The sequence below is a fragment of the Esox lucius genome, chromosome 16, assembly GCF_011004845.1.
Source record: "Esox lucius isolate fEsoLuc1 chromosome 16, fEsoLuc1.pri, whole genome shotgun sequence".
NCBI classification, from domain to species: domain Eukaryota; kingdom Metazoa; phylum Chordata; class Actinopteri; order Esociformes; family Esocidae; genus Esox; species Esox lucius.
Genome location: NC_047584.1, coordinates 4,806,122 through 4,823,946, shown reverse-complemented (window position 1 = coordinate 4,823,946; position 17,825 = coordinate 4,806,122). Strand labels below are relative to the sequence as shown.

General features: G+C 43.4%; 1 protein-coding gene across 7 annotated transcripts in view; it reads left to right on the top strand.

The window, feature by feature from the left end:
• Nucleotides 1–16,315, top strand: part of si:ch211-269e2.1 (cohesin subunit SA-2) — a 33,423-nt gene extending 17,108 nt beyond the window's left edge. For 4 of the 7 annotated variants that reach the window (XM_010901379.4, XM_010901377.4, XM_010901375.4 and 1 more), the window contains exons 24-32: nt 69–161; nt 356–530; nt 8,374–8,513; nt 10,847–10,948; nt 12,513–12,667; nt 12,858–12,986; nt 13,167–13,378; nt 13,877–13,967; nt 14,191–16,315. In XM_010901379.4, the coding sequence (XP_010899681.2) occupies nt 69–161; nt 356–530; nt 8,374–8,513; nt 10,847–10,948; nt 12,513–12,667; nt 12,858–12,986; nt 13,167–13,378; nt 13,877–13,967; nt 14,191–14,323 (1,230 nt within the window). In that variant the 3' untranslated portion in view covers nt 14,324–16,315. Of the gene's footprint in view, nt 1–68; nt 162–355; nt 531–8,373; nt 8,514–10,846; nt 10,949–11,998; nt 12,169–12,512; nt 12,668–12,857; nt 12,987–13,166; nt 13,379–13,876; nt 13,968–14,190 lie in introns of those variants that run through there. The other 3 variants (XM_010901378.4, XM_020055003.2, XR_829394.3) reach the window with 3 other exon arrangements.
• The last annotated feature ends 1,510 nt before the right edge of the window (nt 16,316–17,825 follow it).

Sequence of the window (17,825 nt, the reverse complement as noted above, 5' to 3'; positions counted from 1 at the left end):
GGACCTAAATGGCAGTATTTTGTTTTGAAGTATTATCTGCCATGACTTTGGTGTGTGTGGGTGTGCAGGAGAAGGCAGTTGCCCAGAGGAGTAAGCTGAGGACGCTGTGCGAGAAGTGTCTACATTGTCTCTCCCACGACAATCAGAGAGTTAAGGAGCAGGTAGGACTCGCAGCGAGGCTATTAGCCTTCAAATCAGATACTTCAGCTGCACTGTGTTGAGTTGGTCTGCCACGTTGCAATCAATGTACTCCCAAGAAGTTCTGTCCAACCGGCACAGCAGACAGGCAGTAAACATATTTTTAATGGGCTACCTCTCTCTTCGTCCCCAATTCCCTTTCACCCATCATGCCCAGGCATTTCTGTCTCTGTGCGATGTCCTGACGGCCCACAACTACCAGGTCCACGTGTGGGAGCCCTCCTCTTATGGCCCCCTACTCTACACCCCCGATCCGAAACTTACGAAGGCGCTGCTTGCTTTTATCCTGGAGCACGTTTTCACTGGACCGGAGTGTAGCAGTCACAGCAGGGGTGAGACCGTCTGACAAACTTCACATTAATGGAAGGAGAGGGGGGAAGGAGGGAGAGACCGTCTGACAACCTTCTCATTAATGGAAGGAGAGGGGGGAAGGAGGGAGAGACCGTCTGACAACCTTCACATTAATGGAAGGAGAGGGGGGAAGGAGGGAGAGACCGTCTGACAACCTTCACATTAATGGAAGGAGAGGGGGGAAGGAGGGAGAGACCGTCTGACAACCTTCACATTAATGGAAGGAGAGGGGGGAAGGAGGGAGAGACCGTCTGACAACCTTCACATTAATGGAAGGAGAGGGGGGAAGGAGGGAGAGACCGTCTGACAACCTTCACATTAATGGAAGGAGAGGGGGGAAGGAGGGAGAGACCGTCTGACAACCTTCACATTAATGGAAGGAGAGGGGGGAAGGAGGGAGAGACCGTCTGACAACCTTCACATTAATGGAAGGAGAGGGGGGAAGGAGGGAGAGACTGTCTGACAACCTTCACATTAATGGAAGGAGAGGGGGGAAGGAGGGAGAGACCGTCTGACAACCTTCACATTAATGGAAGGAGAGGGGGGAAGGAGGGAGAGACCGTCTGACAACCTTCACATTAATGGAAGGAGAGGGGGGAAGGAGGGAGAGACCGCCTGACAACCTTCACATTGATGGAAGGAGAGGGGGGAAGGAGGGAAAGACCGTCTGACAACCTTCACATTGATGGAAGGAGAGGGGGGAAGGAGGGAGAGACCGTCTGACAACCTTCACATTAATGGAAGGAGAGGGGGGAAGGAGGGAGAGACCGTCTGACAACCTTCACATTAATGGAAGGAGAGGGGGGAAGGAGGGAGAGACCATCTGACAACCTTCACATTAATGGAAGGAGAGGGGGGAAGGAGGGAGAGACCGTCTGACAACCTTCACATTAATGGAAGGAGAGGGGGGAAGGAGGGAGAGACCGTCTGACAACCTTCACATTGATGGAAGGAGAGGGGGGAAGGAGGGAGAGACCGTCTGACAACCTTCACATTAATGGAAGGAGAGGGGGGAAGGAGGGAGAGACCGTCTGACAACCTTCACATTAATGGAAGGAGAGGGGGGAAGGAGGGAGAGACCGTCTGACAACCTTCACATTAATGGAAGGAGAGGGGGGAAGGAGGGAGAGACCGTCTGACAACCTTCACATTAATGGAAGGAGAGGGGGGAAGGAGGGAGAGACCGCCTGACAACCTTCACATTGATGGAAGGAGAGGGGGGAAGGAGGGAAAGACCGTCTGACAACCTTCACATTGATGGAAGGAGAGGGGGGAAGGAGGGAGAGACCGTCTGACAACCTTCACATTAATGGAAGGAGAGGGGGGAAGGAGGGAAAGACCGTCTGACAACCTTCACATTGATGGAAGGAGAGGGGGGAAGGAGGGAGAGACCGTCTGACAACCTTCACATTAATGGAAGGAGAGGGGGGAAGGAGGGAGAGACCGTCTGACAACCTTCACATTAATGGAAGGAGAGGGGGGAAGGAGGGAGAGACCGTCTGACAACCTTCACATTAATGGAAGGAGAGGGGGGAAGGAGGGAGAGACCGTCTGACAACCTTCACATTGATGGAAGGAGAGGGGGGAAGGAGGGAGAGACCGTCTGACAACCTTCACATTAATGGAAGGAGAGGGGGGAAGGAGGGAGAGACCGTCTGACAACCTTCACATTAATGGAAGGAGAGGGGGGAAGGAGAGACAGACCGTCTGCAAGAAAGAGAGAAGACAGGGAGTCTGTGGAGAGAGAGACTGAGAGTGAGAGAGTGTGAAAGAGTTAGTGTGTGAGAGAAAGAGAATTGAAGTGTGTGTGTGTGTGAGAGAAAGAGAAGGAGAGAGAATCTTTGAAAGAGCGAGACACATCAACCTAAAACCCTTTATTACCCTTCGTCCAATTCAGGTGTTTGAGCCAGAGACCGTTCGTACCACACCTTACTCACAAACATGACCGGTAGAAGCTCGTCCAAAGTAATACAGAAATGTATTAAGCCAGGGTGAAGTGTGACATAAATCCAAATCATGGTGTCTAGACCAGGGGTGGACAAACTAAGGCTCGCGGGCCGAATCTGGCCCACAAGGCACTTCCATCTGGCCCATGGTAGTAAACAAAATATTTTTGAGGGGAAGTAAAACATAACTCACCAGCCCATTCTTATTCATCTGAATCTGAATTTTAATTATTTAGACATTATAATGGACCTACTGTGTAAATGTTTGAATTATTTCCCTTTTCTGGTCTGCAAATCATCTATGATGAACAAATTACAAAACAAATGTGGCCCTCAAAAATCCTGATGTGGCCCTGAGCTAAAGCGATTGGCCTCCCCTGGGGCCTCATGTATCACCCGTGTGTGTTCCTCAATATGTGCGTACCCCGTTTTGACGTGAAGGTTGGCATTTATCAGTGTTGAACTGACAGGGTAAGCGTGTGGATCTCTATGCGTATGTACAGCCTAGAGGTGGAATTGGAGAAATCCCATGCAATTCTGGAAAAGCTATTAGAGGAATGTCAACTGAAACACATGGGAGAACTCTTATCAGTAGAAATATGAATAGCTTACAGGAATGAGCAAAATGTTTCCTGCACCATCGTAGGCCTATAAGCTATGGATGTAGCAAGGGTCAAAACCCTACAGCCTGTAGGAATGTAGGACTACAAACTGTTAGGACTAATAGGTTGCAAAACTTTGGGCATTCAATGGACGAACAATAGCCCCATGTGCGTAAAGCAACACATTCGACATTGCATATTTTACCATACACCACTAGGCTACAATATGCCGATTGATTAAAAGATGCTCACTTTTACGACTAAGAGGTTCTATGTGTTTTTGCAGCACTAAGTGAAAAATGCATTTACTTAAAATGGAACCATCCTTTTATCACAAGTTCTTTCCAAGAGTCATTGATCTTTTCTAACACTTTCTTGGTCACATTCTCTAGGCTACGGTTTCTTTTAAATGGTTACTGTAATGCCACAACCCGGTAAGGGTTAGGGATACCCACAACCCGCTAAGTCCTCACTTGAAACCATACCACTGCCAAACTGCAGAACCCCACAACCCCACTCTGGTATGCCACTGCATATACTTGTTCTGGAGCGAAAATAACAGCTAAGTCCCACATGACTTGAACTGGGCTTGACCAGTTCACTTTGATTTTGTCTGTATTAACATGTTTCTTGAATGTGAAGTTGAAATGGTATGATTAGCCTAATGGCAAATTATCACTTACTGCAACCCTCCCACAGCGACATGTCAGTTTCCCCATTATGGGCTTTTCCACTCTGATCTCCCCAATGATACCAGTGATTTGCTAGTCAATGGGAGAAATATCTGTCACACTTTGCCCACCTCCTGTAGTTTAGACACTAGTTAGGAGTGCAGCAAATTCCATTATCACTTCCACCTTGGTTGATCTCTGACCACTTTATTTTAACAGCAGACACGTCTTGCAATGCGGAACATTTATGAATGGTTGTCAGGCTACTTGATACGTTTTGAAAAATGGAATGTTTTTAGATTACATATTAGATATAATGTGAAGTTCACAATATGGGAGATTTATGGGAGTATTTTCTGATCAGTCTCCACCTTGCTTCGTGGTATCTACCGAAAGTACGTAGTCTATAGAGCTAATTTGGATACCTTATATGGGTAATTGTGGGCGTTCTTTGGGCAGACAACGTAAGCTTGTTCACGTACACAGAAGTATAGTATGGATCTGATTTATCAACGGAAGCATGCATATGTGTTGCATACGCCAGTTTGATAAATCCCAATTGTTTGCACACGCAAATCGTAGGATTTCCACATACGCCAGAATTTAGTTAGAAAAGAAATGCAAGATTGATACAGGAAGCCCCTGGTCTAGACTGACCTCTGTGCATATCTTGTGTCTTTCACCCTTCTCCAGTAGATGGCAGTGTTCATCTTTGTATGACTTGTCTAAAACTGTACAATAATCTCAGGTTTACTGTTCACCATTCAAAGTGAATCCTGATAATACATTTAGACACGTTCATAGTTAATAATCATTATTGTTATTATTATTAATTTTGTCCTTTTGGAGAGCCGTGTCAAGGCTGGTGATGTGATGGGATCAGAGGTGCTTCTGGACTATAAACTGCTATATATATTCCACCCTTCCAATTATGGGCAGTAGAAAGTAACCCTTTAATCAGGCACTCAAGTGACAACAAATATGTACATTTATTATTTGTTAACCAAAGTGACGTACAGAAGCAATTAGGGTTTAATGCCTTGCTCAAGGGCACATCAGCACCTGCGCCACTGACCTTTTGTTTACTGGGCCAACGCTGTAACCTGTCGCTCAAATGTAGGTCATAACAAAATGGCACAATCATAAAAGAAAACATGGCTACAAAGAAAAAAAATTAACTGACTCCTGTTCAAAAGTCTGCATACCCATAATTCTTAATAGTGTGTATTGCTCCCTTTGACATCAATGACAGCATGCAGTCTTTTGTAATAGTTGTCTATGAGGCCCCGAATTCTGGCAGGTGGTGCTTAGGGTCATTGCAGTGCTGGAAAGTCCAAGAGTGTCCAATGCGCAGCTTTCGTGCAGAAGAATGCAAATTGCCAGTATTTTCTAATAACATGCTGCATTCATCTTGCCATTAAGTTTCACAAAATTCCCTGTGCCTTTAGAGCTCACACACCCCGAAAACATCAGTGAGCCACCACCATGCTTCATAGTGGGGATGGTATTCTGTTCACTATAGGTTTTGTTGACCTGAGTCAAGGTGTTGTCGGGCATATTGTAACCAGGCTTTTTTGTGGCATTGGCGCAGTAAAGGCTTCTTTCTAGCAACACGACCATGCAGCTTATTTTTGTTCAAGTATCGTCGTATTGTGCTCCTTAAAACAACCCCACTGTCTTTTTCCAGAGCAACCTGTATTTCTCCTGAGGTTACATGCAGGTATTTCTTTGTATCCTGAACAATTATTTTGGCTGAAATCTTTCTTGGTCTACCTGAACTTGGTTTAGTATCAAGAGATCCCTGAATTTTCCACTTCTTAATAAGTGATTGAACAGTACTGACTGGCATTTGCAAGGCTTTGGATATCTTTTTTGCAAGGCCATGGTCCTCAGTCGGAAAAAGGTGGCTTGCCCACTTCAGGTTGGTGGAGAGTGCCTGCCTCAAGTGGAGGAGTTTAAGTATCTAGGGGTCTTGTTCACGAGTGAGGGAAGGATGGAACGGGAGATTGACAGACGGATCGGTGCAGCTTCTGCAGTAATGCGGCCGATGTATCGGTCTGTCGTGGTGAAGAAAGAGCTGAGCCGCAAGGCGAAGCTCTCGATTTACCGGTCAATCTACGTTCCTACTGTCACCTATGGTCATGAGCTTTGGGTCATGACCGAAAGGACAAGATCCCGGATACAGGCAGCCGAAATGAGCTTTCTCCGCAGGGTGGCTGGGCGATCCCTTAGAGATAGGGTGAGCAGCTCGGTCACCCGGGAGGAGCACAGAGTAGAGCCGCTGCTCCTCCACATCGAGAGGGGTCAGCTGAGGTGGCTTGGGCATCTGTTTCGGATGCCTCCGGAACGCCTTCCTGGGAAGGTGTTCCGGTCCCGTCCCACCGGGAGGAGACCCCGGGGAAGACCTAGGACACGCTGGAGGGACTATGTCTCCCGGCTGGCCTGGGAACGCCTCTGTGTCCCCCTGGAAGAGCTGGAGGAAGTGTCTAGGGAGAGGGAAGTCTGGGCATCTCTGCTTAGACTGCTGCCCCCGCGACCCGGCCCCGGATGAAGCGGAAGAAGATGAATGAATGGATATCTTTTTATATCCTTTTCCATCTTTGTAAAGTTCCATTACCTTGTTACACAGGTCTTTTGACAGTTATTTTCTGCTCCCCATGGCTCAGTATCTAGCCTGCTCAGTGCATCCATGTGAGAGCTAACAAACTCATTGACTATTTATACACAGACACTAATTGCAATTTAAAAAGCTACAGGTGTTGGAAATTCACCTTTAATTGCCATTTTCACCTGTGTGTGTCACCTTGTGTGTCTGTAACAAGGCCAAACATTCAAGAGTATGTAAACTTTTGATCAGGGCCATTTGGTTGATTTCTATTATCCTTAGAAATAAGCCAAACAACTATGTGGTAATAAATGGCTTCATATGATCACTATCCTTCAATGACCGTTTTTTTTGCCTGATCAGTCATATTTTCAAAATCAGTGCCAAAATTTCACAATATCTGCCAGCGTATGCAAACTTATGAGCACAACTGTAACTTGGGAAATGGCTTCATTATATAAAAATAAGATAATTGATCAATAGAAACGACATGGTGTTGAATTGTCATTCATATAATGTCTTTTTTTTGACATTTACTATATTTTGTATTGCTGGTCAAGCGGAGGCATTCATATTCAGTGGTTTTTGGTGACCGCTGTTCCCACACACAGCATATTGCGTCCGGACACAGAGAGTCCAGCTAAGTCAATAACCACATGGGAGGGAATTTCTCATATGTTCAAAGAAATGCAATATTGGACTATTCGTTTTTTTGGAACATGTAATAAAGATCTATTGTTTGATTTGATTTACCACCTGGCCTTTGCAGCGCCCTGTTTTCTATTAGGCAATTGGTTGAAGATCAGTCTCAAGGCCAAGGCATTACTTTAAGTGATAAAATAAAGGCAATGTCTTTCCGTCATAAAATAGCATTAACTTTGGTTCACCCCAGTGTGGTTTTTATTAGCTGTGCGAGGGATTAAACCCACATGGTGTCATAAGTAGTGTTGCCCCTCATTTCCACCTGTTCAACCCAAATCCCTGGAACTAACTAAACCACTCTCTGTTCTCACACAGCACCCCTCCCTCAACCCCATATATTTTTCCTTTTCCCTTTCTTCACCTCAGACCCTTGTTGTTGCTCCCCATTATTCTCTCCCCCTCTGTCCATGTCCTCTCTCTCTCTCTCTCCCTCTGTCCATGTCCTCTCTCTTCCTCTGTCCATGTCCTCTCTCTCTCTCTCCCTCTGTCCATGTCCTCTCTCTCCCTCTGTCCATGTCCTCTCTCTCTCTCTCTCCCTCTGTCCATGCCCCCCCCCCTCTCCCTCTGTCCATGCCCCCCCCCCCCTCTCCCTCTGTCCATGCCCCCCCCTCTCTCCCTCTGTCCATGTCCTCTCTCTCCCTCTGTCCATGTCCTCTCTCTCCCTCTGTCCATGTCCTCTCTCTCTCCCTCTGTCCATGTCCTCTCTCTCTCTCCCTCTGTCCATGTCCCCTCTCTCCCTCTGTCCATGTCCTCTCTCTCTCCCTCTGTCCATGCCCCCCCCTCTCCCTCTGTCCATGTCCTCTCTCTCTCCCTCTGTCCATGTCCTCTCTCTCCCTCTGTCCATGTCCTCTCTCTCCCTCTGTCCATGTCCTCTCTCTCTCTCTCTCTCCCTCTGTCCATGTCCTCTGTCTCCCTCTGTCCATGTCCTCTCTCTCCCTCTGTCCATGTCCTCTCTTTCTCTCTCTCCCTCTGTCCATGCCCCCTCCTCTCTCCCTCTGTCCATGTCCCCCCCTCTCTTCCTCTGTCCATGTCCCCCTCCTCTCTCCCTCTGTCCATGTCCTCTCTCTCTCCCTCTGTCCATGTCCTCTCTCTCTCTCCCTTTGTCCATGTCCCCTCTCTCTCTCTCTCTCTGTGGATTTTAAACTTAAAAGGCTTTATTGGCATGGGCATTTTCCCCCCACATTGCCACAGCAATAAAACAAAAACTATACGTAATAAAATAATGAAAAATACAATAATAAATAAGACTCCCTTACCACTGTCCATGTGCTCTCTCTCTCTCTGGCTCTCTCTGCCAGGTAGTAATGTAGAGTCCTCTGAAGGGAGGTTGGAGGAGCTCCACAGACGCAGGAACCTGTTGGCAGCCTACTGTAAACTCATAGTTCACGGGGTGCTGGAGATGAGTATGGCTGCTGAGGTCTTCATGTATTACATGAAGGTAAGGCTATTCTCCCAATACGCTTTTCAACAATTGGGAAAGTTGAAGATACTGTATGCCAGATTTGAACCAATGCTGAAGCAGTTGGCTTTATTTAATAGCAGTGTAGAAATCAAAACTTAGAAATAGAACATGATATCATGTAGTAACCAATGTTTTTTATGGAAATACATCTCATATTGTAGATTCATCAAAGAAGCCACCATTTGACTTGATGACAGCTTTTCACACTCTTCGCTTTCTCTCAACCAGGTTCATGAGTTAGTCACCTGGAATGCATTTCAATAAACAGGTGTGCCTTGTTAAAAGTTAGTTTGTGGAATGTCTTTCCTTCTTAATGTGTTTGAGCCAATCAGTTGTGTTGTGACAAGATAGGGTTGGTATACAGAAGACCATCATTAAGTATGTACTGTAGTACAACAGCTCAAATAAGCAATGAGAAACAACAGTCTATCATTGGTTTAAGACACGAAGATCAATCAATCCAGAAAATGTCAAGAACTTTTGTGCAGTTGCAAAAACCTTCAAGAGCTTTGGTAAAACTGGCTCTCATGAGGACCACCAAAGGAAAGACTCAGAGTTACTTCTGCTGTTTAATATAGGTTCATAAGAGTTACCAGCCTCAGAAATCGACAGGTAACTGCACCTGAGATTGCAGCCCAAATTAATGGATGTTGTTGGGGTGCTTTACTGGTTACGGTGTCAGTGATTTACTCACTCATCCAGGATGGCAACCACAGTACTCTGCAGTGATACACAATCCCATCTGGTTTGCATTAAGTGGGTCTGTAACTTGTTTTCAACAGGACAATGACCCCAAACACACCTCCATGCTGTGTAAGGAATATCTGACCAAGAAGGAGAGTGATGGAGTGCTGCATTGGCTTTGGGCAGCTGAGCAAAAACTGAGGAAAACTGAATTTCCAGTCCCTATTTGCTACTTTCTCTTCCTCCTTATCTGCTGCTTAAGCCACTTTCTAACCCCAGGAAACTATTTTCCACCTCCTTACTCCTAAGTGTCCACCTGCTCCCCTGCCCTCTCCCCGATCTGCCGATTACTCTGTCATCCACTTTCAAAAGAGTTTTGGCGATATCCCTACTTTATTCACTCACTGGACGCTCACATGACAGATTTAGCCACACATTAACCGCTTTTTCCCGGCTTTTACCAGCTATCCTGCAGCTAGTGAAGGCCCAACATCATGCCCTCTTGACCCAATAACCTCCTCCCTTCTCCAGACACAATCTCATGAGAACTTTTCCCATTCCTCACCTCCCTCATCAGCACTTTGATGAGCACTGGCCTGCCCAGCGGATTTCAACATCTCCCCCCTTAAAGAAACCAACACTTGGCCCTCTGATGTCAAAACAACAGGCCGGTAACAGAAGCTCTTATTGCCAAAGCTGACTCTCCTCATCCTCCATGATCTGTCCACTGCCTTCGACACTGTGAACCACCACCCCCTCTGATTTGGGCATCTTAGGCTTGGATTGCTCCCTACCCAGCAGACCAATCATAGCATACCTTAAAATAGTTCCACTTCCACAAACTCGGCCTGTTTTCTTTTGTTACATTTGATGTGTTCTCTAATTATTGCACGGTGTCCAGCACTGACCTTTTCCGATAACTACATTCATTGATTAGAATGCATTTACTACAGAACTGTGTGGTTGTTTCACCTTGCTCTTTCAAGGCTGTTGGAAAAGCATTCCAGGTAACTACCTCATGAAGCTGATTGAGGAAATGCCCAGAGGGTTCAAAGCTGTCATCAAGGTGGCTACTTTGAAGAATCTAAAATATAAATTTATTTTGATTTGTTTTTGGTTACTACACAATTCCATGTGTGTTATTTCATAGTTTTCATGTCTGTTTTCACTGTTACTCAAAAATATGGAAAATGGTAAAAAATAAAGCAATACACTTGAATGAGTAGGTGTTTCCAAACTTGACTGGCACTGAACATATTTTGGGGGAAATACATACTTTTTTACTCTGGTAGGACAAAATGGCAAGGTAGAGCTTTTACATACAGTAGAATAGACTAGCAGAGTAAACACACAGGTATGAATATTCAGTTGTGTGTTTGTGTGGAACAGCAGGACATGTAAGGGATGTATGGTCAGGCAGTGCCAGCATGATACGCTTGCGCCAAACATACTCAAGCACAGACACAGTGTTGTGTATCCATAGTCATGTGGGGGGGACAGTGGGCACAGTTCAGACGAAACACGAAAGACTGATAGGACTGTCTCCCCCCTCCTCGTCACCACCACTCACCACTGTCACCCCTCTCCTCCCTTCCCACTCCCCCATTCTGCCTGACTGCCTTCAGTATTACAATGACTTTGGTGACATCATAAAGGAGACCCTGAGCAGAACGAGGCAGATGGATAAGATCGAGAGTGCCCGCACTTTAGTGCTTTGTCTGCAACAGGTGCGATAGTGTTTGTTGTTTTCACTTTGTCTCACTCCTCCCATCACCTTCCTCTTGACATTATATCTCAGTCTGCTCCCAAATAAACATAAGGCCTATAGGAATCAAAGAAAGGCCATTTGGGAGAAGTATGCTTTATATAAAATGGGGGGATGTAACTCTGTGACAGCGCTTTTATTCTTATTTGGTAAAACAAATGTGATGAAATGGACAGAAATGAAAGGTGACAGTCTTTACTTTTGCCTCATATTCCTCTTAATTGTTTTTGTATACCTTGAGTCTACAGCAAAAATAGGATTTTCCAATATCGTTCCAATATTTATGAAGGTCACTGTCTAAAATAATTATTCTCAGAATAATTAATTACATTTAGGAAGTGTGACATTTTGTTACTGTATTACTTTTCAGATTATTATGCTTCATTATTATTTGAAGCATATACTTTACATTGGATATAGAGTCACCACCCCCTTTCAAAATGTTCACATTTTGTGGCCTTACTGCCTGAAATGGAAACACATCAAATAAAATATTTTTCCAGATTTATTTACACACAGTGACCCACAATATCAAGTGGAAAAACCAGAAATTCTAAATGTAGAGTATTTTACCCCAAAAAGCATGCACGGATGGGTACTTTATTGTAGGCTTACTATAATGCAACTACTTAAGGTTGTAGCCAGCAAAGTTCATATCTATCCGGAACAAATCCTAATGCATCATTTGTTTTGACTGTGACAAGACTCGAATGTGGGTCCTCTTGCTTAATAGTCCGTGTCTCTAACCACTATTCTATTTAACAAGGGACAGTAAGTCAGTCAGTCACAACCTGAGAGACATTCGCTCTTCTTGGCCGGCTTCGCCAGCAAAAATCGAATCTAATCTTTTAACAATAAAATACCCTATTTGGATAAGTGAACACACTCCCCGAACTTGCTGAGGTATAAAGTGTGGACTTTCTATACCTACTGTTCAGACTAAATGTAGAAGCCTAAGAATGGCCCAACTGTGTTTTACTCACGCATTGACAAGACCCTCCTTCCCTTGCAGTGGATTTTTTTCAGCCTTATCCTTCTCTGATTCTGATGAGACATTAAGATGTACATGAGGAACGTGTGGAGAAAAAAGCGACTGGCATCACAAACTTATCTGTGAAAAAAAGTGGAGGGCATGTATGTCATGTTTTGGGCATGTATGGATGCCATTGTCAATGATGACAAGTGAGCCAGTTCCAATGTTGCGTTTGGTTTACAGTTTATAAAAGTAATTACCCTCAAATTAAAGGTGACAATTTACATTTTAACCTGTTAATCATTATTACATTTTAAATCCAATGTGCTGGAGTACCAAGCCAAAACAACAAAACTCATCCTAGTCCAAAGACTGTAATTCTAATTAAATGAGGGACAGGAGGTTTGCACTGAGCCAAGCAATGTTCAGCGCAGTTCATTTGAACTCAACTAAATTGAGCTAAGTAGACTTTTCCAATTGAGTTACAGTCAGCTGACATTGTACTGATCCAAAACGGTTGTAATTCTAAAAGGTTATGTCCTATTTGTCTCAGTTGTTCCTGCGTCTGAAGCAGGAGCAGGACAGTGGAGTCGCCTGTAGCTTGGGGGTCCAAACCTTCAGCAGCATCAAAGAATTGGCCAGGCGCTTCTCTCTCACCTTTGGCTGGGACCAGACCAAGTCCAGAGAGTCTCTCGCTCTGATTCACAGGTGGGTAGACAATATGTCATTATGTTGCACACATGACAAAACACACACGGCTTTCATCTTGCATGTTTTTATGAGACGATTTGTTTTGAATTCATAATGAATTCATGATCATAACCAATGCTAATATTTGTAGAAGAAATGTAATTAATGTGCATGATGTCATTCACTCTCCTTTTCTGTGCGGGTGTAGGGATGGAATAGAGTTTGTGTTCCAGGGCTTGGTCCAGAAAGCTGAGAGGCCTTCATCTCCACACCTCTCCTACCTCACCATCCTCAGCGAGTTCTCCAGCAAGCTCCTCAGACCAGACAAGAAAACTGTGTAAGTAAAGAGAAGCTGGTGAGGGGAGGACATAAAACATAAAACAGACAGTATAGGACGGTTATAGACTAGATGTACTACATTTACATTTTAGCCATCCAGTAGACGCTCTTGGTGTGTTTCCTCCTGTGTTTGGTATTTGTGGATTAGCTTTATAACACTGTCCCCATCTCCCTCCAGTCACTCCTACCTACAGAGGTATGTGAATGAACAGACCATAAGCAACAGGGAGGAGTGTTGGCTGCCACTCATCCAATACAGAGCTTCCTTATTGGCTACCGGGACAGAGGGGGAGGATGCCGCTTCCTTCGTCAGCTCTGATTCGCCGAAGCAGCCATCTCTAGGTGATCACTCGCGCTCACCCACTGTCAGAAACAGCCCTACTTATGATGGTATGTTTCGATGGCATCATCCAAGTGGAATAAACCTTGCTTTACATTTTAGTAATTTTGCAGACACTTATTCAAAGGGACTTACAGGAGCTATTAAGGTCAAGTGCTTTGCTCAAGATTTTATTTTAAAGCTTCTTATTTGTCGGGTGAGATATTGAAACCATCTTTTACAGGCCCAGCTCTCCAACGATATCTGCTGACCCATTAGTTGGTATAGGAATTATCTTGTTAGTTTTTTCAGACAACAATGTGACATTGAAACCAGACCCATAATGGTTGACACCATCCGCTTGAATAAAATTCAGATTAGTAGTATGAAAGATTCTAGTTATATATTCTGGAATGTCTGGCATTTTTATTTTTCAAAACGTGGTTTTCCCTAATTGACGAAGTTGCTCTGTCACTGTGTTGCATAGAGCCTTTTTACAAGAATGATGTTGCTAGATGAAAGCATCTGATTGATCTGACAAATAGATAAACATTGAATGTCTTTGATAGGAGACATGAAGGCACCTGCGGTCATCTGTTCTGAGACCAAAGGAAGGAGGTCCAATAGGGCAAGCAGTACCAGTACCAGCACCAGTACAAGGTAGATGACATAACACTAATACCAACACTAACTCCTACTTTCCCCATTCCGTTTTACTTTGATTTCGTTGAAAACACTGCCGTCACCTATTGGACCACATTCAGGTCTGCAGTAGCATCCTTCCAGAACATTTTTGCACTAAAAAAGATGTTCAAGCATGGCTCATTTCCTGTGAAAGTGTAATCATTCTAGTTAATCTATTTCTATATCCTGTCTGTCTCAGCAAAGAGGAGAAGATGCCAGGGGTGGAGCCTGGTACCGTTTTCAGGGAAACCCTCCCGACCAAACTGATATCAGAAGAGCAGTACAACACTAATGAGGAACTGGATGTGGACACTGTGGAGGTTGACCTATGATCTGAATGATGGAAGGCACTGGGGTACTGCATAGGGGGAAGCAATATCACAAAATATCAATATATGGATGTCAGAAATGTTGAGGTAGTACCATTCACTACTACTAACCCAGTACCCACTGATATTGACACAGGTGGCTTGAGGTTGAGTCTGAACAGGAATGGACATCTGAAGTGAGGTTACTCCAGGTCGGTTAAAAACAAATCATTATTTCTAATTTGTATTTAGTTTTTTTGGTGTTTTGGTACAAGGCAAGTCCAATAAGAACCAATATTTGTTTTCATTGACAGCCTTGCCAAAAGCTTACAGTTGCAGGAAAATACACAGAACATAACTAATGTAACCAGAAAAGGAACCAGGCAAGCCTTGTTCAGCCGGCCCGTGATTAGAAAGGATGAATGTTGTTGTCCCTGGCTGGTTTTGATCCATGGTTTTCTATGTGGCAGACAGTGTCTTTAACCTTTATGCTATTTAAACAGGAGGAACAAAACCATTACCTGAGCCATTTGCTGAAATAACGTGGATAAGAGAATGTTTATTAGCGGAACTAAAGTCTACTATTGTACAAAGATTACTGTAGATGGCGAGCTAATAGCTATACAGCCTACCTAAAATGAAAATAATGACTCTAATTACTCCGTGGCTGGTTAGTTTCTTTAGAAAACAATCTAAAATATAAAAAAAATAAAAAAAATATAAAACAGTATAAAAGTGTCATGTAATACAATTATTCTCTTAAATATGAGAGATTCATGGTATTACGGAGTGGATATATGTTGTTGTGCGATCGCTGAAATGTACGAAATGGATAAATATTTCTAAGAGACAAAAATTGGAACGTATGAGAGGAGAATCGAACTGGGGTCAAAACATTGAAGGTCAGGGATAATACCACAAGTGCACAGGGCTTGCTGGTAGCCAGTCAACCTCTGTATGGTCTTCAAATGCCACTTTTATCCCAGCCATTACATTTTTGCTGAAATAACCTGAGCAATAGAACATTTATTAATGGAACTAAAGTGTACTTGTGATCTATAGGCTATTGCCCCAAAAAGCATGCACAGATGTGAAATCCACCAGAAATTGTCACAATATAACCATAACAGTTTTATTTTAGGCTAACTATAACACAGCTACTGAAGGTTGCAGCCAGCAAAGTTTTTGTCTATTCTGAATAAATCCTAATGTGTAATTTGTTATGTTTGCAGTGAGGCTGGAACACCGGACGCTTGCGTGGTAGGCTGCGTCATTAGCCACTTTTTAACAAGGGGTAGTCACTCACTCACTCCCGAGACATTCACTCTTCTTGGCCGGCTCCGCTTACGCGGTCCGGCAAAAATGTAATGAAAACAAAAACACTACTGTATATACTAGGGAATAGAGAGTACAACATGACAGGTGAACTAGTCTTGAGAGACCCTAGGGTGAGTTCTGCTGTTCATATCAGAAGTCCTCACTGTATTTCCTAGAAAGCATGGTGTTGACGCATATAGTTGTGAAGCTGTGATACTAGAAGTGGGTCTTCTATGACCTGTTGTATTTAGTCTGTCGATAGTCGTGACAGTTTTCCTCAGAGAACAGACTGCAACTGAGACAATAGTAAGTTTAGACTTTACTCAGGTTAAAGCTCTGTGTTGTCTTTGCTTAACAATATAGTGCCTTAAGGATAAGTGGTGCGTCTGTATTGAGTTAAAACCAATGTTGTATGTGCTGGTGGCGTAATATTTGACCTCAACAACTTTAACTTCAATTCAATAGGAGCAATGCTACTTCAATGCCAATATATCATATATAGTACTGTTGTTTAATGAACATGTAAGGTCATGAAAACAGTGAGGTTGAAGGAGAATTACAAGATTCAAATGCAAATTTGTCCAAGCCAGCAGAGAGGATTGTGTTCTAGTTTAGTTACTGAGGGGATAACTCAAACCTGTTTATCTGTTTTTTTTTTTTATTGTGTCCCATTGCTTCCATCAATAAATATTACCCATATTAATGTCTTAGACTTTTGACTCCCACAGTACATAAAGGTGTCAGTTCTAAACACAATATTGAGTAATTCTATTTAAGGTTTAGTCACAGTAAAATGTTTACCTACTTTCCCTTACAAGAAAGACAAATGATTACATTAATGAAACTTTGCATGTAACAAAAGAGTTGAATTAGTAAGTGATGACAATGTTGGCCAATTTAATGAAACATTGACAACATTCACAGTTGAACTGCCCGAAGTAGACGAAGCAAAGTAAAAGTGGATCTGGGACACTCCATTTAGTGTATTTAACTGTTGTGGAAATTACCACAAATGATGAAGAGGAGTCTTGAGTACCCAAATTGAACCTTAATTAATACAGCATATGCAGGATGCAGCAGTTAGATCCTAATGCAACACACAACTTCCTCTATACAATCTTATCACTCCTGTCTATCCTTCAAAACCGATGATAGTGCTTTACATTTATGGTACAAACTTTTCATCATATAGTTTTATTATAGATTTGTATACTCTTTATAATTCATATAATTACTCTTTGTAATTTATGAAATCCTCAGACCAATACCGGTTCCAAGTCACATATGGGTCCTTGGTTCTGTTTCCTTTACTGTCCCATAACATAACCCGACTTCTAGAACTACTTCTAGAACGTAGACTACCAATATTCACTGACAACAAATAACCCATCTGGTGCGCCTCTACCCCCGTTCAAATATTTCAGGTGCCCCTTCATACCAACGCCGGTACAAAACACAGACATAAAATAGGTCTACCAGGTCTCCAGTAAACAGTCTCTCAATTTCTATCTTCTTGCCAACAGCGGATAGTCTCAGCACTGGGAACGAGCCATTCTAAAACAGCGATTTTTAGGAAAAGGTCCCTTACCTTGTTGTTTTTGTTTTTTAATGATTGGCTGGTTTGAGTTCTGACTCCCAGCAGTGCACAGAGGGTTCCGTCCAAAATCTGGGTCACGGCACCATCGATTGCCGTGGAAATGAATAAGATTAAGAAGTCTGAATACACAAATTGAACATTTGTTAATACAGCATATGCAGGAAGCAGCAGTTACATCCTATTGCAACACGCTACTTGCTGAATGGTTAAATGGGAGTTAACCCAGGGGGCCCTTCCCAGAGCACCCCATGTCCATTCTAAATGACCCTTTCAGGAGAGATGGCCTATACACTTACAGAACAAAGAACAGACACAAGACTACAGTCAGGTCAAACCGAGATCTCTTTAACAGATGAACAGAGAGCCCTAAGATCTGTTAATTACTTGCTCGTTGACCCAGGTCACAGCAAGATCCCTTTCACAGACGTGAGCCATAAACAAAGGCTTGCTCATTATTTGGTCGAATATCAAATGTACTTTTCCACATTACGTTTGGTGTCATTACATTTTCATTTGCAAAATATATACTTTTTAACGAATTTGCTAAAATAAGTTGAAGTTAAACTCATCCTTGGGCTATTGCTCATGGCATTATCATTGGCCTGCAAAATA